The 27360-nt window shown below is 35.5% G+C and overlaps 1 protein-coding gene across 6 annotated transcripts in view; it reads left to right on the top strand.

Annotated features, from left to right (window-relative positions):
• The window catches only part of ARL15 (ARF like GTPase 15), a 232257-nt gene that overhangs the window by 106498 nt on the left and 98399 nt on the right, over positions 1-27360 (top strand). Inside the window, exons 7-8 of one of the 6 annotated variants that reach the window (XM_069001319.1) lie at positions 1295-1336; positions 3740-4239. The exons of the other annotated variants lie outside the window; for them this stretch is intronic. Of the exons in view, the coding sequence (XP_068857420.1) occupies positions 1295-1336; positions 3740-3895 (198 nt within the window). The 3' untranslated portion in view covers positions 3896-4239. Of the gene's footprint in view, positions 1-1294; positions 1337-3739; positions 4240-27360 lie in introns of those variants that run through there. 6 annotated transcript variants of the gene reach the window in all.

Genomic DNA, 27360 nt, shown 5'->3' with positions numbered 1-27360 from the left:
TCTTTTCTTTTATTGGCAGTACCCTCATTTTCACCTCATTCTTCATTACCAGTTGCTTGAAATCTCAGTAGGGTAGTAGATCTCTATATGGTTACAATAACATTTAAATAGGTTTCTACTGCATGCTTTTAAAAAAAAATCTTAACAGTTTATTATCATAGCGGACAAGTCTTGATTGCTAATGTGGGTGTGTATGAAATGCAGAATACAACAGTTTTTTTAGATGTGCACAGCACATGTATGTTGTCAGGAAAAAAAACTACCTACCCTGTATCAAGAGCTCAGTGATTTTGAAATTCTTTACCTAAGAATAGTGGAAAGCAAAATTAAAAGGGAAAAAATTAAAAAAAGAGGAGAATATCACAAAGTTTTTACAAAGTAGAAGCCTTCTTCAGTCATTTTTACCTACATTAAAATGGTAATTTCTAGCCTTCCTGTTGGCCTCATTATTGAGATGTGGAATAGAAGTAAAATGATGAATCATTAGACCATTGCTTATATCAAAACCAGCTTATTAAAGTATTTAACAAATATAATATGTTGAGCATTGAGAGTTTTATTAGGCATTTTTGCAGAACTAAATCCATTAATTAGAGGTGTTACCTTGATTTTTTCATGTGCCAGAAAACATATGAATCACAGTTGAAATTTAAAAATATGTATGCATTCTTTTAGGCAACAAATTGCCTTTCTTTAATGGATATGAAAGGACTCCTCGGAGTATAATTAAGGAAAATGTCTGAGTTGAGTGGTGCATAATAGGAAATGTAGAAAAATATTTATCTATAACAAAAATTCATCACAAAACTGTGCAAGTGCCAAGCAGTTTCTGCAACAGATGTTAGTTATATTTATTATTGGGAAGTGCAGTTGCTTCAATTTTTTAAAATGTTGTACTTTATTTAATGTGTTTTTTTCCTTGCATTGCTTAGGTAGAAATGGTATTGTAGAACCCGCGTGCTGTAAGTAATAAGCAATCTCATGAATAGTTCAATTCACAGCTATAATAGATACTTGCAAAAATATCCAAATAACTTACTTAATTTATGAAATGCAATTTAACCTAATTCATTTTGCAGAATATGCTTCATATTTCTGAAGTGACCAGGGAAAATTACAGGAGGAGCCAAGCTGAAATACTAATCAGTAAATGTAATCCTTTTTTCCCTGAGTTCAGTTTCTGGTTAGCTGTTTCCTGGTTATATTTTGATTTTAAAATGAAATCAAGAGAGTAAGCTTGAAATTTCATGTAGAAACTATAAATGAACATGTCCTTCATATTTCTCTTGCGTAGACTTCCATGGTGGTTACTCCATCTTCCATGTCAAAGATATTTGTAAGTTGTTTTGTTTTTCCTGTAACAATAGCACTTATTTAGACATTTTCAAATATCTGCTAAGTGATTTCAACAGAGCCATGCTGAAATAAAGACTGTGTATATTAACTTGGCTGTAAAACGGTTACAATTGTATTTGACTCAATAGGTTTGCTGCAAAATAATCTTACTTCAGATTAAAATTACAGTAATGAAGAATTAATCATACGTAAGTCAGTTCTGACTGTAGTTTTGGAAACCTTATTAAATAGTCAATAAAACTTTGTACAAGTGAAAAATAAATTCAATTACTCAGCATATGAGGGAAGGTGGTGGCATATCAGTTTGGCCATGGTTTCCAAAATACAGGGTGCAGTTCCAAAACAGTTTACCTAATTATATGTTTTTTAAAATAAGTATCTTGCTGATGGAATGTGCTTTTGCTTTTCTACACAAGAGTACTTTTGATTATCAAAACTGGTTTTGATTAGTCAGATTTCTGTTACAGGCTTAAAATATTGCAGGACAGTGATGGTGATAAAAGGGCTTCAAATTCCTTTGAAAGGGAACAGGCATTACTGTGATTATCAACTTGTTGAGTTTTATTTTGGAGTGTCTACTACTTTGTGTAACAGTATCAGAAGCTGGATATTGCAGTGGATTCTTCTGAGTTGAACCAATGTGCAGAGAGAAACACTTTTCTCCCAGATCAGAGTAATATTTTGGAGCTGCATATGTTGGAAGTTGTTGGTAGCCACTATATTTTAAGAGCGGGCTATTCTGGACTCTTGTCTGAATGTGTTCAGGACTGCTGAAAGCTATATAGGACTGAACCAAATTGAACTAGTTTTTCCAGTTCACTGGTGGAGCAGCTACTTGTTTGGCAGTATGTTGACTTTGGGATGTCTATTTTTTTGTATTTAAGGCTGTCTTTAAGATTGTTGTTGTGCTAGATGATCAGTGTAGGTCCACTCCATTTGAACTATTCTATTCCAAGACCATATATATGAGCACATTCATAGAGTATAACCTGTTGGTGGGTTTTTCTTCAATTATCCAAAAATTCAGGCAACTAGTACATTTCTTTCATGTATTTAAATTGGCGACCACTTGAAAACTCAGGAGAAATCACTGAAGATCTTTTCTAAATTCCCATTTAAAAAAATGTTTGAACTTTTTGATACAGATTTACTAGTTAACAGTGAATCAACCTATTCTCAGCCTATTTTAAGATTATACTGTTGTTTTAAATATGGTTGTCATGAATAAAATAGTGTGGAAAGCTTGTGCTGATCACAAGTGCTGTTTTTTTCCTTGCAAACAAGACCTTACTTTAAAGTTGAATTGATGGGCGTGTGAATCCCCACAGGAGAGTCCTTTTGATTTTTCTTTTTTATTTGATAGAGCAAGATTTAAAAAAAACCCTTTTTTTCAAAAGTGAGTGTGAAAGGTTCATTGCATATTTACATAGATTGTGATGTATTTATCTGTTTGAGAATATATGGATTTTGAATTGCTGACAGTGTTTCATTGGGTTTTCTGCTAGCAGAATAGTGGAAGCTGACTCTCCTTATGAAAAGAGCCATCTTAGGGCTATGAGGGCTGTTATCTATTACTCTGCAAGTTTCTTCTCTGTTGTTTATGTCTAGAAATAATTTGGTAGATAAACAATGTCGTCTTGAAGCCTTAAATATCTTAAAGCTAAATAACCTTTGCAAGAGAATGCTCGGGTTTGCCGGCATTTGTGGAGGCTCCTACTGGAGGTAGGGATCTGGAACACTCAAGAAACTGGGCTTTCTGGGCCTGCCTGGTCTAAGTTGGCTGTGTATGACAGGCTCAATTCCAGGATGTAATCACTTCTTTATATTCCAATGTCTTTGTACTGTTTTTCCATAGTTCATGCCTTTTGTGGTTTCTGCTAGTTAGGGGAAAATGGTTTATTTTTGGAAACCCTTTCAGTGTATGAGTTATAGATGTCATTATTAGCAATCTGAAAAACTGCATTCAACAGTGACACCTAAAGAGGTTTAGCTTCAGAGAGTATGCAGTATCTTAGCTAACAGTTTTGAGTATGTATTTTCTTCAGGAGCAGGTACTACAAAAACTTAGCCTAAAATCAAGAGTGAAAATGAAAGTTTTCTCTGCAGTCTGTCCCATCCTCACCGTGGTCAAGCCTCTTGAATCTGAGTTTTCAAATACCAGCTGTTGCAAATCTGTGTATTTTATGACAGGGACATCCAGAGCAAAGTTAAATTGGGGACAGATTTTTGGTTCCTCAAGAATCTGTTTCTGAGATTATTTATTTTCAGATTACTGCAGTAAATAGCCAAAATATAGATTCCTACCCTGTTTTGAGATCATAGTGACCTTAGTGACCTTAATATTTGCAATCCCCTCACTGCAAATACTTCTTTTTCGTCCAAGGTGTATCCCCTGATATTTGAAGATTGTTTTGGATCTGGACTCTACTATTTTGAGTATTGGCTGCTTCCTTCACAACTGTGGCCTTTGAGGGAACAGAAGAGTTATATGTCAGACTTCAGTTATGAACACATTTGCAGCAGAGGAGAATATTATTAAACTGGTGTTTAGACAATATTAGTTTTGCCCTGTTTAGAACAATGCAGAAGTAACTCCTATTTGCATGTCTCATATGACCTTCCATTCTGATTAAAAATTTCTTCATGCCTATTAGGAAGATGATTTAGATATAAAAGGATCCTGTAATAAAAATAATATATATGAAATGCAATATAAAAAGATAAGCAATTTAAGTAAATGAGAGTACATCTATATCCTAGGTAAATGTGAACAGCAAGAAATTTTGTACAGTAGCAAAACTGAACCCAAACAGTAACCACACCTTTTCTTTGCATGAATTTGTGTTTCAATTATGTTTTAAAATAAACAAAGCCATAATATATAAAATCATCAACATATTTTCATTAAAGATGAATTGGTATGGTTGATCATTTTTTGATGAATAATATTGCTTGGTACAGCTTAATATTGCTGTCCCAGTGTATGTGGGACAAAGAAACAAAAACTTAACAAGGAGCAGTGCCTCTCTGAATAGTAAATTCCTAGTTGTGCTCTTGGCAAATATGTTAGTCTGCAAGGAAATGAGTTCAAAGACTGCCTCTAGAAACTCTGATTTGGAACGATGTTCCTGAGAATACCAAAACAAATGCTTGAGCACACCTGAAAATGTGCATATATTATGCAATGTACAAGGGCATAAGGAGTAGGAGTAGAGTGGCTAAGACACAGGAGTGGAAGTACTGTCCACACACACCAATTTCACAACATCAAACTGAACTTAGAGAAATAAATCTTGTGAATGGCCCTTTGTAGCTAATGGTGCCAGGTACACTTCTGAAAAAAATGCAGCTGCATATCATGGGGTAGATTTTGAAGAGTATTGCTATATATAGTTTTGAATATCAGACATGGACTTTTACCGCACTGTTTGGGTCTCCAAGTGTTTGTTTTATATGTATATAGATGGTGTGTACTTGGAATATTTCTTTAATCAGCAGTATTGGTTTGCTTGCCTCTGCCATGTTGCAGGTGTGACAGTCTGACTGTGTGGCCATGTGATGAACTGGCTTGGACCTAAAAATTAACTTAACTACCATCCTTCATCAAGGTCTTACTTTTAAGTAGACTTGGATGAGAATACAGTTGGATAAATTGGCATACAGGCACAAATAAGAGGTCGGAGGAAGGTGTAAAAGTAGAAGTTGGAGGTGTGGGCCTCTAAAATCCAATGAGACTCGGACCCTTCTACCTATCACCTTACTTCTCATGCTTTTTTGTTTATCCCCCTACCCTGAACCACAGTAGAGGAAGATTATACAAGCAATACTGGAAAATAATTTTTCCCTCTTAACAATGGATATTTTAGAGTAGGTGTCCAATTTTTTTTACTGGACTTGAGAGAAAGATAGGAAAGAAGCATTTATTTTCACTATGTGCTTTGAAAATTTAGTATCTTTGTTGACTTCCAAGCAAAGAAAGAAGAGAGAAAATGTCATTCAGAGAGAAGGAGTTGGCTGCACTTGCAGAACTAAACACAGTGCCTGTAAAGGTACAGCACAGCCTCTATAAATAAAAAGCAAATTTGTGAGAGAAAGTTTAAAATGCTTTCAGATACAAATCTATATTCATATTTTAGTAAATGCTTTTTCATAAATATTTGTATGCTTACCAATGCTTTTATGCTATTTAGTAAAGACTGTTGGAGAAGAGCACAGCTTTTTACAGTTCTTTGTGAAACCTTTTTTGCTTGGTCAAAAGTGCGGTTTAGTAGAGAATTAAATGAAATCCTGAGGCCTGTTGGATACGAATCTGACCACACAATCATTATGATCCTTTTGAGCCTCTCTGTCTGTGATGCTGCTGTTCTGGGGAATTCTCGAATGCTCAAAAATTTAATTGCTGTTAGTGACATCTTACATGAACAAGAGAAGATGTATTTCTTTCAGAATTAATAGCTATTACAAATGGAACTAAATAGTGGCTATATAACTACTTTCTAAATATAACTCTACCATTTTAGCAGAAATGGTCTCAGGATCAGTTGAAAAAAGAATGGAAAAGTATTTTGTAATGCCTTGGATCGAGTTTGTGAAAACTCTGCTATTGTAAAAATGATTTAGTATGTGTTTTTCTTTCAAACATCCATTTTATATGTATTAGAATGAAATCTTGAGTTCAGTAATACAAGCTGCTGCTTTTTAAAAGATGAGGACTTATCCTTCTATTTTTGTTTTTAGTGCTAAAATAAGTTTGCTGATTAAAGGCAAGTTAAATATACTGTGAACCTTGTATTTAGAAAGGAGAAAGCTCATTTTTTGTAGTTGAACTACCTAATTTATATTTGATACTCAATATAGAGGTAAATTTAAAAAAAAATATTTTTCAAGGCTATCGTGATCACATAATCTTCATTCCATTAGAGTAGGTATGCAGTGAAATTGATTTCTGGCCACAGTCCATTCTGCAGGAATTAGGCACTCACACACATGGGAAATCATGATGAGCATCTTTATTGGTCATGTCAGGGAAGTTCAACAATAGCAGGGGAAAATCTATCCATTTTATATCTATGTAAATATTTCAAATTGGATTTTAATTATGTGCCACAAAACTAGAAAAATTTTAGCTGCATCAGTACAACCTGCACTGTGATGCAGCATAGATTAATATTGTCTGTAGTTACCAATGCCCTGAACACCTTGCTGGGAATATGTGTATGCAGAGTTTCTTAAAAACTGCATCAAATAGAAGGTGCTCAGAGCTCAGCCTGAGTATGGGAGGCTTTCTGTTCCTTATGAAACTCAACACTTCTGAAGATGCTTGAGGAGAATTTCTCTTGAATGTGAGCTACAGCATGAGGGAAAGCAAACCTGAAAATTGAGGCATCATTGGCCCATCAGAGGCTGAATCTCCTTTAGGTGTTTGAGCAAAAAATTCCTATGAGCAAAAACAAACCATAAACCTCTGGACATGGAGATGTTGGTGTATATGTGGGAATTCATGAAACAATTATGTGTTTCCAAGTGACAGGATGGGGAAAGGATTGTATTTGCATCAGTGTTGTGGATGTTACTGAAACAATGCTACAATTGCCAAAGGCCAGGAAGGAAACACATACTGCTGTAAAGTGAGATGAAATACCTCCCTATTCATTCTCAGTTTTGAACTAATTTTTTTTACCCTGGGATTCTTTCAAGCCATTATGCTCCTGGAAGAATCTTGGATGCTCTCTGGGTGTGATGTAAGTCAAAAATCAAAGATTGCTATGAGCTTGGTTGCGGGACAGGACACTGTTGTTTTTGCAAATGGAATGAAGCAGAGATAAGGAGTAGCAGGAGGAATGGAAGGGGACTGGTGACAAGTCTCATGCACCTCTTTCCCTGTTACTTCCCAAGACTTTACTGGCAGTAAAGCAGAAGAGGTGAGTAGAGAGCATTCTGGGGGTTCAAACAAAAATGAAGAATGGAATGGAGTTCTGCAAATTCAAAAGTAGTGAAGGGCCCCACAGTTCAGGGACGATGAGGATGCAGTACTCAGAGATTTTGCTTAAAGAAAATTGGACCCATTGAAGACCTTCTTCTATAGCAATGTAGGCTGAGAACAGTATTCATTATTTCCTCAGAAACCACTTCTGTTCAGTGCATAATGACATTTGGTTCAAAAAGAGGAAACCATTTTCCCATCCGCTTCTTGCAGTGATTCAGCAGCAGATGCAGACATGCTTCTGAAGAAACCTGAATTATCCACTCTAGCATCTGGGAACAATCGTCGTCATAAGACTAGAAGCAGGGTTTTGAATGTAACGACATTATTCTAATGGTGATTTGTTGATACTGCAGCATATCATTAGTCATGCTGGAATCTTTATAAGCGTAAATGTTTTCTCAAAATAGTTCAAATGTTTAGAAAATCTATTACAGCAGTCTGACATGAAACAGTAACTTCTTCTGTTAGAATCTGAACTGCCTGAAATTTTGAGTTAGTCTAGAAAATAACTTTTTGGAGGATCATACAAATTAACTAGATAACATATTTTTTAAAAAAGGCAAATTTAAGGAATTTTTTTACTTGGAAAGGTCTTAATCTATTAGCCAGATTTACCCACATCATCCTTATATTTTTTCCTAGTGTTTTCCAAAATAGAGTATTGACAGTGTACTGAATAATCCATAGCTAAGACTACATATTTCTCAGTATCTTTGATTTTTCGGATCTTTTCTTTATATTTAGTTGTTCAGATTCTGATTAGATGCAAAGTTGAAAGGGTCAGAAAGCCTGTGCTGTATTAATTCTGTCTTAAAAATAAAGACTCAGTATTAATGTGTGGGCATCTTTAAAGTAAATGCATGCTGAAGTTTCATTTCAAGTATTAATACACAGTGTAGTGCAAACTGATAAAAAAAAAACCAGCAAAAAGCCCAACCTGCATTAGTGAATGAGCTTTAATTAAAAGGCTGTTCATTTCATCCGCAATATCTATAGTGGTAGATAATTGGGATTACTGCATATATTGTTATTATTGCACTGTTTATTTAAAAATAAGTTGTTCCATCTGTCTCTCTGGTAATACAAGCTTATTCTGTAAACTTTTTTTCAATATTTTTTCATGATGTATTATCACAGCATTTACAGTCTCATTTTGGTTTTTGTGTTACTGTGGTAATAAATGCTAGGAGATTGTTTACTACATTACATGAAGCATTTAAGTACTTTAAGGATTTCTTTCTTTTGATTTCCTATAGTTCTGTTGCAGTAATGCTTTTACAACAGACCATATATTAACTACAAATCTACTACAAATATTCTGTTCCAATTTGTTTACCTTTGTTCCTTGTTCCTAATTATGCCTTTACTCATGGCTGAGGATAAAGGGAGTAAGAGAGTGAAATTTGAGTTACTCTCTAGGGCAGGAAAAGAAATCTTTTCAGAGCTGTAAACAAAAGGATGCTCTGTCACCAATATTGCAGGAAACAATCAGCTCCCTTTAGCTGCAACAGTGTCTTCATTAGTGACACTGTATGTTTGTTGTTTTACAAATACATAACTCATTTTGAATAAGCAGAGTTATGCATGGATCTCTATAATGTGTGTGTGCATAGAACCTTGTGAAACAGTCAGTACTCTTCATTGAGTAGTTTGGTCTGTTCTGTGTATCAAAATTTATTACTTAAAATTATTACTATATTTTAAAATCTTTTTATTTGGTTTGGGCTTTTTTGTTTTTGTGGTTGTTACTAATAAATTGCCCTATGTACTTAAAAGGTGAACAGAGGCTACAGAAATGGTACTGCACATTCTTGAAGTATTGCACGTGCCTGCACATCTGTCATGTACCAGAAGAGTTCAAACTATGTAGTTTTGCTTGACTACTGTTTTTTGTGGACATGCTACCTGCATCATCTCTCATGAAGTTCAGAATGTATGGTTTGTTTAAATTAAAGTCATAATTGAATGAAAATTGATGTTGACTCGTTTTGGAATAGTAAAGTAGTTGTAGGATGCAGAGAAAATCTCCAATATCTTCCATTATTATTCCTCTTGCTAATTTTCTTAAAGTAAGTCTGGGTTTTATAAAAACCTCCCTCTTAACACTTTAAAAATACTCTTACTCTTATAAAATCTTCTGAAAAACAAGAAAAACATTTTTAAAGCCAAAATGGACTGTTGTTAAAGGGGAAAAAAAAGCTTAGTATCTTTCTATTCTGATTTATTATACAGAAGGCTGTTTTTTTACAAAAAAGGGCTTTTTTTTTTTTTCTTTTTTTTTTTTTTTTTTTTTCTTTTTTTCCCTCCACTATTCTCAGTCTCTTTTGATCATTGATCTGGGTGACCCCACGCTCAGGGGTTTTTTCTTCATTTGACATGGACAGATTTTTGAAGTATAGCTCTCCTTTGGGAACCTCGGGCAGTTCCACTTGACTAACCTGTGATCTAATGAGCAGTAATGCAGGGTTACAGTGACCATTTTGTTTGCTTTGAGGGAGGATGGCTAGACAGAGAGTGGGAGAGAGGCGGTGTCTGCTGAGAAAAAAGATGCAGGGTGATCGAACAGTGTGAAAAAGACTTGTTAGCCCACATTAGTGTGCCTGATTTACTTCACAACAGGTCAGGAAAGGCCAAAGGCAGGGTTGTCATTAAATTGCAAAGTTGAAAATCCTGGTATTCAAAAGCATTCAAATTTCTGAAAGTTGTAAATTAGAAAGTTTGTGGTTCATGTTGAATTTGGCAGAAAGATATACAGAAGTACCAGCTTCTATAAAACATGAATGGTACATTATAAAATCATGCTGTAAATAAAAAGAAAACCAGCTTTTTAAAGTACTTTCATGGTTGACTGTTTTACAATGAGACTGGGTGCGAAAGAAAGGCCAAACACTAACAAGGTCGTTGCACTTTCTTTATGAGCCCTGGGGACCCCTTAATTATGTGCCCGTGCTGCTTATTTTGAGATCTGTAGAGTGTATGTATACACGTGTTTGTATAATATATAATTTTTATTTGTTGATTAAATGCACACACATATGTATATACAGACATGCATATGTATGTAAAAATAAAATTTTACCACTACTTGCCCAGGAATGTAGATTTTTAATCTTCTTCAGCATGTTATGGTACTTCTTTTTCCTCATATCCTTGATTATTTCTCCTGGAGTGAACATGAATCTTCATGCCTTTGGTCTTGAAATAGGCATAGATTTATCTTAAATTTACAAATACAGACAGACATAAAAATTGTCTTTATATACTAAAGAGTTCGTTTTCCTAATATTAAAGCTTGCTTCTGAACATTTGAATTGGACTTAACAGCCTGCTACTTTGCAATCACAAAACCAAAAACTTTAAGCTACCTATTCCTGATTTACATTTACTCTTCTGTTACATTCACTTACTTGGCAGTGGCCTGATTCTCCATGATTTGAAGAGTACAAACAGTTGAACTGATAACTTTTAACTCTTAGCAAACTCCCATCATTGCTATTTCTGATCTGGCTGCTTTAATGAAAATCTAAGTGCAGCTTTTAGCTTTATTATCATTGTTCATTGTAGCAGTAGGTAATAAAACAAATGAGTGGTCTTAGGGGTAAGGTACTTCTTTCTGTCTGCTACCACAAGTTTCACTAATAGACTCTTATTCCTGTTGGCTGTCAAAAGTCTGGTTTTCACTATTGCCGCATATATGTTAACTTCTAGAGTGTACTTTATAGACAGAGGTTGTTGTCTTGATCCTTGTGTCTTGTTGCAATTAGAAATACATTAAATTAAGCAGCTGAGAACAACTGACTCATAATGAAGTCTGTATTTCTCACCTGATCTCAGGGGCTGTGCTCGCATTGATCATTCAAATAATTTCATGTTAAGGGAATGTCTCTTCTTGGTTGAAGGGAAGAGAAGACAACAGGATGTCAGGCTTCAGCGTTCACATTGAACATTAACTTCTGGTTTTAACTTGTATTGGATTACGTATTAATATGTGGTGCCAGATTATTTTTGGTTTATCTTGGTCATTTTGTGTTTTCAGTGAATGTATGGTATATAGTTTTACCTCCTGATAACCTGAGGTTTAAGTGACAGTTGAATGTGGGTAGCAAAGTACATTTTTTATATTCAGTGCTGCATTTCTCAACTAATTCCCCAGTATGTCACTGCTGTTTCTAACACATTTTAAAATTCACTTATTATTGGAATTTGAAATAGAATTAGTTTATTTTGAAACAGCATGGTGTTCAAAGTGGCTTAATTGTTACTATACCCAGAGTCTAGTCTCAAAAAAATTTGCTGTGGTATATATGCTTCCATTTTCTCAGTTTTTTTAACTGATATTTAGTTGCAGCATCTTGGTGGAGATACATTCTAGGAAACTGCACTCAGCTAGCTTTCTCTGTAGCTTTAGGTCATGTTAGTCAATGGAAACTTATTAGGGCATAAAATGATGGGAAAATGTTTAACAAATCAGAATACTGAGTCAAGGCACATTTAAGCCTTACTACTATTCTCTTTCTATTGACTTTCTCCATTCCCTAAATAATGTTGTCTGTGCAGTCTCTATGCACTCTTTATTAGCTCTTCTATTTGATTTAATTATTCAGTTACTCAGTGTGTCTGAATTAAGTCATCTCCGCCAATCTGCTTATTACAAAGCATTTGGTCAGCGAGAAGAGACTAATGTCATCTTGCTGGACTCATTTTTGCGGGTGTGTGTTTAGGAATCAAGACACTGGAGCAGTATTTCAAAATTGGCTTATAAGAAAAAAGTCAGTCCAAGAGTAGATTATTGATACTGCCCATCACAGGCTTTGGAAGAGTAAATGTTACTTACCCATCTGAAGAAAAGGGAAATTTTCATATTTTCTTCCTAGCTTTCCTTAAGATGGGAATAGTTTTTGCAGTTTGGTGCTTGGAAACGCTTTTAAAAAGCACAAAAATTTTGCTGCCACATAGATTGTTTTCACATGAACTTGCCAGGTATTATATGAAAAGATTAAGTTCTTTTTTGATGATAATATTGTTGCTTGCTTCAGAAAGACAGCTCACAAAAGAAGAGGGGATATAGCCAAATGCGGGCTTTTGGAAATTTTTTTTTTTCTAGTACACAATTGCATTTTTAGAAAGCATTTCTTGTAAGACAGAGATGTTAACTTTTGATATAGGCACTAGAATGCAACATTAGAAGTTTCCTTTTTATCTGTATGTCATGATATAAAACCTCCAGCAAAACCTTCCTTCAGGTTAAGCTACAGTTCCCATGGGTTATCCGCTGTAAAATCCTTAACAGTGTGAAGTAGTTATGACTTAATCCATGTCATGGATGGGAGGCAAACACAAAGTTTAGCAAAGCAGAAGAAGGAAAATATGAAAGTAGTTGCAGGTGCTCTTTTTCTAAAGAAAATGGGTGTGCATTCTTACATTTCTCTGAAGCCATTATTTGCATCTCATGGCTATATTTGAGAAGTATAACTCTCAAACTATCCTAAACTGGGAATGCGGTAACTAATACGTTGCATAAAAGTGAAGTGTTATGTTCTGCCAATGGACTCTGACAATTCAGTTTTTAGTACCTGTAAAATGGACTTAAAATGTTCCCCAGATGTATTTGGCTACCTCTCCATTTGGAAGTCATTCCTTCTGTGCAATAGGAAAAAAATTTGCTTAACTAAGAAAACAAATTCAATAATGCCACCCTTTCCCTGCATAAATAAGAAGGTGGGGGTGGTAATACTATGTCTGGGAAAGGAAGCAAAAATGCATGCTTGTATATCCATTGCTGGCTGTTGTAGGGAGTGTGCTTGCCAGCAGTTTTTGGCAAGCTTATTCCTTCCAAACCTTCTCCAAACTTGCCAGACATTTAAAAAGTCTTTTGCCTGTTAGTCACCTTTCACTTACTTGTAGCATTAGAAGAAATGTTTATTGACTGAAGAACTGCCTGTTTTGAAATCAGGAACATTGAATTAAGTTTTTTGGTTACATGTTGGTTTGTTGGTATTTACTTGACAGCAGGGTTTAGTTAGGAATATACTTACAGGCTGTTAGTAAACAAACTGGGTCAAAGCTCAAAGGGTCTGTTTTTGTGGGTAGTAAAGCTCAGGGTTTGGCTGATGCTTTTTGAGCATGTAGAAGGCATCAGATCATCAATCCGTGACCCCTGTGCAGAGGGATGAATGCTGCAGAAGTGGACTGCATTCAAACGATGGCAAAGCAGCGCCTCCACTTTTGGTAGAACCTGGCTGAGAGAGAATTAAAAAAATCTCCTGTGTCTGTGGGGTATGTGGCACCTCTTTGTGTTAGTTTGGTTCAGTCGTGGTCTGGTGTTTAAATCCTCTTCTGTGTGGTATTGATCAGGCTGTGCATGGCTCTGAATCCCCCTAAGGCATTTGAGGACAAAACAAGTAGCGTATATATCTGAGCCCTAAAACAGAGACAATTCAGACAGAGAGGGATTGGAGGGAGGAATCAGATATAATGAAAGAGGAGAAACTTGTCCTAGGTAGAAGCATGCTAGTGGGAAGACTGGAAATCTGGCTTCTTGGATACAAAATATTTTGCAGAACTGCCCTTCTCAGGAAGTTTCAGATTCATAATTGTGGTTCTGTTCTTTCTACTCAATTTTCTTCTCATGTTTACAAAATCTGAGTTAAAGAGAGACCTCAGGTGTAAGTCGTTATACCGGAGATGACTGGAGTTACATCTGTGGCTACACTGCGCCCTTTCTTTAGGGTCTTTAGATGGAAGAATGTCTGGGTCTTTTCTGTGCATCTTGCTCCCTGTACTTACTTACCTGTTTAACTGAAATAGTAGTTCAGTATTGGAGCATGTCAGTCTTTTAATGTAACTTGTCATCTCTGAGGTAAGGAAGCAGTCTGCTGTTAATTTTACAGTAATTTAAGCACTGGTAGACTTATCAGCTACAACCACAAAGTTAGTGGCTTTTTAATTATTGGTGATTCCAATGAGAGTTTGTATCTGAAGAACCTGCAATGAGTAACTGGAAGTGCTTGAGAATACAGTGTGTTTTGTCAGGGTGTTGTGATCAGGCAATGAAAGAAGAGTTGACTTGCCCTGCTCAGGGTTCTCTACCAGGTTCTCTACCAGTCTTAGTTGACTAAAGAAATGCTGGAAAAATCCCCCAAAACTTACTAGGTTGTTTTATGCATCTGAAAATTAATTTTGTTTCTTTGAATTAAAATTGGGTTTAAATTTTGAATTTATATTAAAAATACAGTTTTTAGTGTACTTATATAACTATAATGTCACTTTATAACCTGTTGGAGAGCAATAGCTGCAAATTAATTGAAAGATGTAGTGATGTTCTCTTGACACTTCAACATTGTGTCATTCAAAACCTTTCTTGACCCTTTGAAAAAGATGTTGATTTCTTTGGTCTCAGTTTGTATTATCTTTTATTGTAATAATTGGAAATAAATATAGCACTTTCAAGTTCTGAAGTGGCATTCTTGAATTTCCTGAGACATAGGTAATACAGAGCATCTTCTAAATAGTTATCTGTCATAAAGAAATTACTCTGCATGCTTCATCCATTGTGGTATGTACTATTAGTATTAGTATGTTCCTATGAAGGATGTCTGTCCTAGAACAGTTGAATCATTCTCTGAGTTTAATGTTTTTTGAGAACTATGATGATTTAATATTCTCTATTTGTGTGATCATTTTCCTCCTTGTCAATTCAGCTATGGTGTTAGAGAATGCAGAAATAATCCATGGTCATTTTGCTAGTAACTCGAAGACCATAATTCTCCTTACCTTAGAGATTTAAAATTTCCTGTTACTGTTTAGATTTTTTTCAGTTGTTTCTATTTTCTTTTGCTTGACTTTATGTTCTTAATAGAGTATTAATTCATCTTGTGTATGAAAAGAAATTGTTTCTATTTGGAAGTATTGCAGAATTACCAAGTCAGACTCTTGGGGCAATTATTCAGACTATTAGTGTGAATATACATGAAGAATGTAATTTCTTTTAGATAACAACTCTTTAATTTTTATTAATATGCAAAAAGTAGTGTCAGCTAGCTTGCTCAGTGGAGTTGTTTGCAAACTTTGATAAAATTCTGTATTTTTCTACCCATGAAAAGAAAGCTTGAAATCTGAATCCCAGGTCTCTTTTGTGGAATTTAAGTGTTGCTTTATCAGTTACTTAGTTCTTAATTTAGACCAATGACGCACTTCAGAAGGCAATGGGAGTTTTGTTGAAGACTGCTATAAAGTGTTACTACTTGAAGTGTGTGGCAACCTTTTACCTATTAAAGGAATTTTCTATTTGAACTCCACAAAAGACTCACCAAGCAACTGATGTAGTTCTATTGAAATACGGGAAAAATCTGCCAGAAATCCTGCAAAACACCACAGGATTCCACAAATATAGCATTTTTCAGCTGACTGCACTCTGGACAACTACCCTCCCTCTACAACAGTGATAGGACTGATCAGGACTATCAGTCTCACAACCTCTATCAGTTTTCTCTCTTGCGTCTTCAAACTTTATTAGATGGATGCTTTGTGCAGTGTTCAGAAATAGCGAAATGTTTTCATATCTGCAGCTTTTTTTTTTTTTTTTTTTCTGGGACAGATTTGATTATTCCTCACCAGGATGTTTAGAACTGTCTTACTCAAAACCCTCTGAAAGTCTAAATTGAAAAGAAGAAAACTGAAGTCTGTTCTTGTTGAGTGAATTTTTACTTCTTGGCTATTGAAAGTCTTTCACTTCTTGGCTATTAAAAGTCTTTCAAAAAGAGTTTGGTTCTGGCACCTTATTATTTAAAACCTCTCTGATTTTAATTTGGATTTCTAGATATGACAGATATCTAGATATGATATGATATCTGCCTGGGTTGCAAGGGACCTTAAAGGTCACCCAGTTCCAACCCCGCTGACATGGGCAGGAGTGCCAGCCACTAGCCCAGGTTGCTCAGGGCACCACCCAGCCTGGCGTTATCTACCCTGTGAGTGGAATACTTGCTATTCCTGCAGAGGACAACTTATGGCTATCACCACCATAAGCTTTCTTTTCATGAGCTTTCAGACACTGAGGAATATTTCCAAAATAAAACTTTATCGTTGTAGTTTTCTATGATAGGCAGGGATCAATACAACCCTTCTAATCACTCCATTTTACTTCTTTAAATTGTGTGCTTGGTACTAGATCCTGCAAGGTTTTCCTGTACTGTGGTACTATATTTTAGGGCCATATTGGCTTTTTTGTATGTCATAACACTAGGAAAATATTATTTACACATAGTATCTAAATTTTGCCTTAGAAGGACCAAACTACATGTCTCTTGTAGTCTGTTTCTGAGGCTGGCAGGCTATTGTTAGAAAATACGAGAGGTTTTTTTGTTATGCAGTAGTGAGCTCCTGCTTGTCTTTGCAGACCCGAGTTTTTCATCTTAAGAGGCAAATAACAAGGGAGAAGAGATGAAGAGGAGGAAAGCAAACTAGAGGCCTAGAAAATTCCTTTTCTTTCTTTTTTTTCCCCCATGAAACTACTCCTGCAGAAAAAAAAAAAATATTGACAGACAGGGTGTGCCAGCTAATGTCACCAAGCATTGAGTGGAAAGAAGAATACTAAAAAGCAGAAAATTAGAGCTGTGCTTGCCTGTTCACCTCCCCAAAAGAATTGAAATTGTCAGCGTTTGGGACTCCTTGTCAGAGGCTGAGATCCTCACCTGTCTGTGGTGCTCTGCAAATCTGCTCTGGTGACCATCATCCCTCAGAAATATGTGTCTGAGAGTAATTAGAATTTTACCAAAGAATACTGAAAAAAAATTAAGTACATGTATGTCATGTAGTTACTGAATTCTTTAAAGATAAAAACAAAGGCCACCACAGAAGCAAATTAAAGCCCCTGGGAGCTGACATGGTTATTGAAAGCTTTAACAGAGCTGCCCTGCCATAGAAACCTGCTTTCCTATTGTCATTCATTTTGGTCTCTGAAAAGAAATTTATGATCAAAGTTTTGTTTGAGCACAATGTAAGCTCTCAGATTAGATTTTGGCAAAGTTAGACAGGGATTTAGATATTTTATTTTTTTCTATTTTTGTGGCACTTGTCTTCTAGTGAGAAAAATGTTTTGCCCTTAAAATGTTTTGCCCTTAAAAAAAAAAAGAATCTGTTTACAATATTTTCTATTGCATTAAATCTGTGTTTCTTGTTTTATATCTCCTAATACTGTTTCCTGATGACTCCAATCTAGGGAATCTTTTGTGGGTGATGTAAATGAAAATACATAAATGAGATAAAACCTGTGTATACTTAAAATATTTTAATTCATAAGTTGCTTCTATGTATAAATCTTCCACCTTGAGGATTCTCCAGCAAATGCCCACTGTCCAATTTTTCGGTTGCTATTGTCAGAAAGAGGTTTTATTTTTAACAGTTAGAATAACAATATAATTCTTTCTGAGCATAAGAGCTAGTGACCCATTGTTTTGTTTACTAATAACTAATACAGTTTGCTTTCATCCAAGGGGATCCTTTGGGGGAAAGAAATTAAGGTGAGAATTAATCATAGTAGGAGAAGTCATTGCAATTATTGAGATGTATGAATTATAGGTTCATTTCTTATATTTGCTGTTGACTTGCTGCATAAGACTTTTTGGGAGTAGGTTATTTCTGTTCTCCAGCTTATGTCCATATAGAAGAGTCTTATAAGTGCTCTAAATTATAATGAAGATTCATAGTTTTGAAAAGCTTGGAAATTCAAGTACAAGGAGAAGAAACATTGATTTCTGTGAAAGAAGAACTTTCTTCTCTACAAAGAAAACCTGTAAAAGATTGTGACAGTCAAATGAGTTACACAAATTGCTAAGAGGTAATTTAAAACAAGGATTGAGAAAAGTCTGAATGTATACAGTTCTCTTAACATACAGTCATGCTGGTATATGCTAAAATTATAGAAGTAGCTTTAGAAATGCTGTCTCATGATGTGATCAAAGCAAAAAGCACAGTCAGCCAATTTGAGTCTTCTGTCTTGAATGCCCATGGGAATTAGGAGTATTAACTTACTCCTATACATGAGATTTGTAAAAAGAATGCTCTAGAAGCTAAATAATGGATTTAGAAGTCTGCCTTTAAGATTGTGATTGCCTTTAAGTATTGAAAGAAAGAAATCACAATAGAGGTTCCCCCTCTGCTGGTAGAGAGTTCAACATTCAAGACATTTCAGCGTGTCTAGACGCGGGTAAACACAGTTGAATCTGAACATATTTATGCAAAGAAAGAGCCTCTGTTACACAGTGTAAACTATTGCCAGTCTGCTAAAAGAATTTTAAAGTGAAATATAGTACAACTGAAGTTATCAAGTTCTATGTCCATTTGTTTTAGCTAGCATGTAAGTAATTCATGTCAAGTGCCCAATAGAGAGTGTAAACGATTGTGTTGTCAATACCAAACCCGTGACTGTTCAGCTTGGTGTTTACTCATTTCAGTGCTGTTCAAGATTTTTGTCCTAGTAAGCAACCCTTTTCAGTTACCCTTTTTAAGAGATTTTCAATTTGATTTAATTAATCATCTGCTTAAAACATTGCCCTATGCATGCTTGTCAGGAGAATTTCTCAACTCCTTCTGTGGTGGGAAGTGCCTGTGCCAAATTTTGCATATTTACTTTGAGTACTTGTGAAGAAGAGTGAAAATTTTAGAGGTACTGGAGACAAGAGAAGTAGATTATTTATGGTAAGAAGTAGGTACTGTTATCCACTAGAAGGTGAACTAGCAGGAAAGTACAAATGAAAAGACAAACATAAATCCATCTTAAGTGAAACTCTCAAAGACCTGGGTGAATTCATGCTGCCTGGTGTGTTTGTCCCAAGGCTTTTATGAAATCTAATTTCCCAGTAACCCCAACAGTGCAATACCTTTTTCTCTACCAGAGGAGGGATTGCTTATCAGGAAGGCAGATAATTCTACTCTCTCTTCACTGGTTTCTTTCAGTTCCTCTTTCTTATGTTTGGTTAGGTTAAAACTCACTCAAAGCTGCAGATACAGTGTTCAATAAGGTGGTGAATCAATAAATTTTTTAAAATTTAAATTGTTGTGGTTGCTTGTTTACCTCTGTGTGTGTGTGAAATAAAATGTAAATGGCTACTACTTTTATAGAAAATATGCCAACGTTTTAGGCTTTGAAATACATGATTCAATTTTTATATTTTGGTATGGCAAATATTAATATAAATTTGAGTAAGTATTTGGAATAAATATTATTACCTATCTCAAGTAATTTAAATTTCTTGTGAATGTAATTAAGGCTCTGTTACAACTACATTTCTATTTTTCATGTATCATGTATTAATATGAATATAAAAGTTAAATTTATTTATGCAGGCTTAATGTTGCCTTTCCATACATCTAGACAGTGTAAGTGAGACAGAATGAGGTTTTATTCCCTTCAGAGATGTAAATCATAAGAGGACTGTGGATGAGTCTTAAGAGGATCATAGAGCTAAACCTGAGCGGAATTTCTTATAGCAAAGAAACAGCAGCATCAGGCTACAGGGGTGTTCACCTTCTTTTAAGCAATGGTTAGTCTTGAAATTCTTGCATCATATTTTTGTAGCTTTTTTTACATTAAAAATGATAGACAGTGGTATTACTTCTTTCCCTTTTCCCTTTGTTTAGTATAAGCTGAATGATTTTAATGTGTAGGAAAGCAAGTAGGCTTTTTGCCACAAAATTTCATTTTGATTTTCATATTTTTAATATACTTATGGATTTATAAAGGCCTTGTTGATCATTCTCTCTGTTCTTTTGAGAAAAAACTGCTCTGGCTTTTTGATAATTTTTTTTATGTGCAACTATTGCTTTCTGTGGCAAATGTTAATCCATATCAATTGTACTTCTCTGTTTTGCTTACTTATCTTAGATTTGAATTAAGAACAAGCATGACTTCTCAGCCTTCAGTTTTATGCTTGCCTTTATGCTTGTACGTTCTCCCTACTGCTAAATCTATTACTTAGTATGTAATGTTAGTTATGGGCAATGTAGTTAGATATGGGTATATTTTCTCATTAAACTATCACAAAAAATAATCAGTTACTGTACAAACAAGGTTGTAATTGAAACTTTTCTGATAGCTTCATATTGTTTCATTTTCTTTGAACATAGCAAATTTTCACCTAAGTTTTGAGGCTGGGTATTCAGAACTTGATTATATACCCGCTTTTTATATTAGATACTAATATAAACTGGTGAAGAATAGAGTTGATTTGAAAATTTGGCTACTCCTATAAGCATGGTAAGTTAAAAATTTTCCCTGTTTATACAGCCTTTGGCAATTTAAGCAATGTGTTTTGTCACCTGTTTTGCCGTCTCGTGAAGAGCTGGAACTTTTATGAAGAAATAGAAAATATGACTTTGAATCCTTGACGTCTTTAAATAAATGCACATATTGATAGTGACAGATTGCTAAACTTGGCGTTAGACACTTAGTTGTGTTTCTTGCCAAAAGTAATCCAGATGTGCATAATTTATCCGCCTGCCATATGTGCACTGACATGTCTTTCTATAATCAACTGTCTGTTGAGTATTGTTAAACAGTTAAGTGTTCTTTATCAACTATCTTTCTGAATAATGCTAATAACTCCTTAAGGAGATAAGAAGCAGCAAGACCATGAAAACAGCTTTCTTAAACTGAAGAAGGCAACTTCATATTTTTGATTGTCCAAAAAGCATGCAGTTTCAGAAAAAAACATGGTAAAAGAAGCATATTTAAAGCCTATCTTAGGTGGTGTTATACAACTAAGGTGGACGCATATTTTACGTAATCTCATTATGATGGGACAGATCTTTGTTGTGACTGTGTAAAGGAAGTTGCTATGGAATAATAACATTAATTAATAAGGATTTTTTTTGTATGAGGTGCTTGTTGAAAGGAGAAAATGAACTTAACTTGACAAGCAGTAACCAAACATGTCCTGGCATTAAGCTGAGAAAGATTTGTAGGAGGACATTTGTGTCATTTGGAATATTTCATCGTATCATCAGAAGAAACAACTCCCATTTTATGGCATGTTTTGCAATGTGTGTTTATTCTTCAACTGTCTTCAGAAAGTTACTTATTGATTAGTAGAGTTACATGACCCAAGTGGAAAAGTTCCTGTGTAAAAGGAGTTTCTGTCCAGTGAGTTTCCTGCTCCAAAATTCGGTTTGCAAATAGAATTCTCTTTGATCCATAGAAATATTCCCCCTTTGTTTCCTATAAGCCTATCCTTTCACCTCATTGATATAACGTTATCAGAATATTAACGTGGATAATCTCACATTCATCAATCTCTGAGTCGGATCCCAGTGTTCACCTCGGAGGTATATAGAAATGTATATGGTGGTCATGTAGAGCAAAATGCACAGTGTCTCATGGTTCTGAGTTTCCCCTGAGGAGAAGAGTGTCTGGCGCTGTCTGATGTTCCTGTGCATACAGGTAAGTATTTATCCCTACAGTTATACAGATATCTATCTGTTGTACATAGGCCTGTCTTTGTAGCTATCTGCTTTGGTTTTTGAACTACCCCCCCCAGCAGTTGCATAACTTGTGGCATGATTAGCTGCTTTTCTTCATCATCCTGGGAGGTCTCAGTCATGACCTTTCCAACTGCTGATCTTTGTCATTAAGATGAGCATAGGTGTACATAAGCTGTTGAGAGCACCAGCTGTGTGATTCTTATTTCCATAAGGTCATCCACATTTGAGCAACTCATCTTGGTTTGTACTAGGAAGAAGTAGAATGCCTACATGTCCTGAAATTGGGTTGCCATGCTAGACAAGGTAATGCAGCTATATAATACCATCCTGTTAGAAGGCGTCTTTGCTGAAATGGTCTAAAGACACTCCCTAGTTTGTAGAAGCATGCTCCTTGTTTGTAAATGTTGCTGTTTAAGATTTCAGCTTAACTCTCTGATCCATGCATATGATCTAAATTGAAATACTGATTCAGTGCTCCAAGGTGTTACACTGCTGAAGTTCTCAAAGATACTGGCTGTGTAGATATGGTGTGGAAGACTACTGTCATGAAAATGCCACCAGTAAGCAGGAAGGCCGGAAGGCTTCTTCAGTCAACTTTGTTGGGTGTTAGTGAATATTTCAAAATCATCTGAAGTTGCTAGAGCCTTACATAAAAACGCTTGTTGATCGTAGATTAACACTGATCCATTGCTAGGTGAAACTGTGCTCATTATACTGTGCTATAGCTACTCTGCGAGAAACAGTCCTTTCAAAACAAACAAGTGAAACACTGAAAGCTCTGTGGTGTGTTCTTAGCTGCTTCTGAGAACTGATCATCATATTGAGCTGTTTTCTAGAGAATGCAGTTTGTGTCCAATTTTTTAAGTTATGTAATGTTTACTTGTCTGATGAAAGAGAAGTAGCATACAAAATACAGGGAAACACGTTTCCTGAAGATATTATCATTGTTTCTGATGAAGGCATAGCTTCTTGCACTTGAGAATACTGTGGAATCTATATATTCTATAGCAAATGAGCAATTTATGCCTGAAAGGAAACCTAACCTATTTCAACAGTTATTCCTTACGAGGTAAGCTTTCTTCGAAAGTGTAAATGACGTGTTTTGAAACGTATGTACTTTGGGGTTGAGAAACTATTGATGCTTTGTTCTCTCACTGACTCTTGATGTTTTGTCCTTTGTTACAATCCTTAGCAAAATGATGTGAAATTCATGGACACATATACACACCCATTAAAAAAAAAGCAAACCAAAACCCAAAACTTCACACATTACCAAAAAACATTGTAATTTTTGTTATTCCTTCAGGCAACATATTTCAGGGATTAATTCACTCCTTTATTAATGTGCATTCAGTATAGTACTTTACCTCAGTTTTATAATTATTTACTAAAATATACTCTTTGTTATCTGATCACTTCAGATTGAAGAGAACTGCATCTTTGTAAAGAATTCTGGGTGAGAAAGTATGTGTTTTCAGAAAATGCTATTGTGAATTCTCAGATATAAGAACTCAGATATTCTCAGCTTTCATAAAGCTTGCACTTTATGAAATACTGTGATATTGTTTGTACCTTAGCTAGTTTTCTAAACCTCTGAGAAGCCTTTAGCCTCCACAAACCACAGACATATGTCTTATATGAAAAAATCTCTTCTGTTCTGATTAGTAATGTCCTGAACACGATAGAGCCATCATTGTTATCCAAAGAATTATACTCTGGAATCTTAATTGTTAATTTTCTTTCTTAAGCTCTTTCTCTCTTGATTCTGAGCCAGAAACTCTTTTGAAAAAAAGCAGTTTAATAAATATTACCACAGTATTACATTACATGACCATCTGAAAATTAATAATTGTGGCATTTTGAAATTCTTATCACTGATCATTTGGTCAGGATTGGTGACATCCTGGCCACTTCTAACATGATAGTTTTGTCAGTCCTGATGTTTTTGGGAACTCTGAGGTGGAAAGGGGTAGTATGGAATAGAGGAAAGATCATCCAGAATTAATCTGGATGTGTGTGTATGTGTTTTTACATACATCTTCAGGCAGTGCTGCAGTGAATATTATCTGAAATAGTGTATATTTGTGCACCATAGTTCTGCCACCCAGCAGCATTTAGTCACTGTAGTTTGTCTTCAGTTAGATTTACCAAAAGGCTAATTAACATACTAGAAAAGTGGTTTTTGACCCATGAAGAGCTAGCCCGACAACTGAACTCATTACATTTCCATCTATCTGTCTTGCTAGAGTAGGCAAGACCCTGGATTGACTATAGTTTGAAAGGTTAGTTGAAAAGATTAAAGGTGACTTGTAAATGGAAAATGGCAACTTTGCACTTTTGAATTCTAAACACATCTGGTCTAGTGTTCCTCTTGCCTCTGAGTGGTAGGTCTGCCAAGACTTGTTGCAGACTTTGTAGAGCAGTAATAATAAACCTGTTCAGAGGTTTAAAAGAACTTGGCATGCCATATGACAGGTTCTCGAGTAGTTTGTCAGGAGCCAAGTGTACTGTAATAGACCCTTTTAAAATTGTTGGCTTACACGAAAACTGGAGATGTCTGCATTTTCTCCTTCATTCCCCCCTTCCTGTGAACTACAAAAGGCAGATGAATTTATTAAAATGCTTCTTCAGTGCATGTTATTGAGCTGCTAAAGAGACCAATAGATAAACATTATTGTAAGTTTGCAGATGCACTCTAATTTATGCCTGTAGGCAAGATAAATTTATCTACTTATGTTAAAAGACTTTTAATCAGATAATCTGTTATTGCAAGCAGTTTAGATCATGAAGTGAGTAGTTTTTCAACAGGCCTTTACAATGTGTATAGACTTTGCTGGTCCTGTTCTTCATCGTGAGAAACGTAAGACACAGTCAGGTGTAAGGAACATAAGCAGTATACTTTTCACTCTTGCCTTCAATTAAGTGTATGTAACTAGACAAATAAAATACTTCTACAGGAATATACAATATACAAAATATTGCTTGTTATATTGCAGAGAAAACAAAAGATCCAGGTGTTTGGATAACAACATTCTTCTAAAGAAGTAAGAAAATGGCAGGAGGACTGAAGTATGTACAAATAAAAAAACCATATAAAGAATCACACAAAGAATTTTTACCCTTTTTCCTAGAAGTAATGGAGATTGAGATTATAGTAGAGGTGTAAGCCTGTAACATCCAGCGTGAGTTTTCCTGTGCTGAAAAGATACGTGCTTTTATGAAGAATGAGTTGTCTTATTGTGGTGTACAAGTTTGTGCTGGTCTTTATTCCCAGCCTTTTTGCTGGTGTTACAGAATTTGGACTTTACACAATAAAATCTGTGGTTTAGTATATGGAAACCTTACTCACCTTTGGCATCCTCTACTGCTCTTCTGGAAAGGTTAAGCTTTTCTGAGAGCATCTTCATCTTATTCAAGATGAGCCAAAAAGTGAATGCCACACATAGCTGCTCTGAGTGGTTGGATAAAAAATTTCTCTGAGAAGAAATCCTATGTTCATGCTTCTTTCTTGCATAAAGGTCAAGCATTTAACTGGTTGTCAAATTCCTGGTACAGGAACATGTGGTTGAACAAAAAACTTTTGGGACACAGTCAATTCAGTCTAGCTGTGTCATTCATCTTGGTTTTAGCCTTTTTTCCTCTCTTTGTGATGGAGAGTTCCCTAAGGAAGGGATAGCTTAGAAGAAATCAGGGAAATCCCAGGCTTTATTTATCTCTCAGAATCAGTCCTTTTAAAATTGCATTTTATTTTAAATTTTTTTAATTTCCAAATTATCTATATATTGTGCATAGTAGATTTAACAGTCTTAAATGCTCCCAATATTTTCAAATGCTATCACTTTCAACATTGCCATATTCCCTTAATAGTGCCAAGAAAGTTTTTTGTAAGTTTGTTTTTGTTGTTGTTTCAGTGTCTGGGGGAATTTGGGTGTTGGGAGGTTAAAAATTGTTGGGTTGATTGTTGTTTTCTATTCTTTTAAGCCACTGAAACTCCACTAGTGACAGGAAAAATCACGTTGTCATGCCAGTAATGACTGTTTAACATTATAGCATCCTGAAGAAAGCTACTTTCCAGCTTAATATAAATGGAGGACAAGACAGCAGGGAAAGGAGAGAGAAACTTGAGAAGCACAGGAGATTTTAGTGGATTAAAAGAAAACTTGAGGACTGATCACCTAATCAACTCCTCCCATATAATATAAAAGGGAAAACAGGAGTATTCCCAGCAGGAGTACTAATCTATAGCAATTGCAGTTAAAGGCAAAACTACTCATGTATCTCCTCTCAGAGATTTCTAATGATTTGGTAATCTATAGTAATTATTATTTTTTAATACAAGAAAAAAAAATAATTCCACTATCCATTTTCCTTTGATCACCTAGAAGAAATACTATCAAAATATTCAGGAATATAAAAAATACCAAGGAAAGGTATTTCATGAAAATAAAGACCAGTTAACAGGCCTCTCTTCTCCCATCTCTCTATCCCCCAAAACCCCCTGACTCTTCCTTCTCTGAGTAAAATGTAGAGTACTGCAAACTTTGAGCAAATTTTGCACTCGGGCAGAAATGGTGGGAATGAACGGTAGAAGCTGAACTATGAGTTTGACTTGTGAATGTAATCTGATACTTTTGAGAAGTTTTTAGAATAAGCTTTTAATATAATAGATATAATAATATTTTTCTGTATAAATTTCGCCTGAATTTTAATAGTATTAGCTTCTCTTGAAATCACTTATAATGGAAATCTGCTCTTCTAAGAAAGGTTCTCATAAACGTGCTTAAGGATTCTGAAAATTAAGCAAAATACACAAGACTTTGGCTGAGGTTTTGCAAAAATAATAGGGGGAAAAGTTTTCTGAAGGAAAATGCGTTTGTTGCAGTTGTGCAGCTGCTTGGCTGCTCTTCTCATCTCTGCCCAGTTCTGACAAGAAGAGATGCAGCATCTCACTGGGTGTGAGAAAGCATCTCTGGTTATGTTCCTTTGCAAGGATGAGGATGGAATACAGAACTGGACCGAGACATTTGGGTCCAGTGATCAAAGCCCAGAGTAAATGCTCCAAAGAACTATTGTTAATTTAGTTGCTGTGTCACCTTTGACATTTTTCACAGAGCAGCTGAACTGGGGAGGTGGGGGATGGGGCTGAGAAATTAATAATCACCAAGCCTCAGCTTTTATTGATTATGTAATCATAGAATGTCCTGAGTTGGAAGACACCCATGATAGTCATCAAAGTCCAGCTCCTGGCCCTGCATAGGACAGCCCCAAGAATCACTCCATGTGCCTGAGAGCATTGTCTCAACACTTGAACTCTGGCAGGCTTTGTGGTTTTAAAATAGTTTGTCTCTTGGCTCTGCTCTAGGAAGAATTCACAGAAGGGGTGATTAGATGCTGGAATGGGCTGCCTAGGGAGGGTGGTGGAGTCACTGTGCCTGGAAGTATTTAGGGAAAGACTGGATATTGCTCTTAATGCCCTGGTCTAGTTGACATGGTGGTGTTTGGTCACAGGTTGGACTTGATGATCTCAGAGGGCTTTTCCA

This window comes from Aphelocoma coerulescens, assembly GCF_041296385.1.
Source record: "Aphelocoma coerulescens isolate FSJ_1873_10779 chromosome Z unlocalized genomic scaffold, UR_Acoe_1.0 ChrZ, whole genome shotgun sequence".
Classification (NCBI taxonomy): domain Eukaryota; kingdom Metazoa; phylum Chordata; class Aves; order Passeriformes; family Corvidae; genus Aphelocoma; species Aphelocoma coerulescens.
Note: the sequence above shows the minus strand (reverse complement) of the source record. Positions and strands in the feature narration are given on the sequence as shown.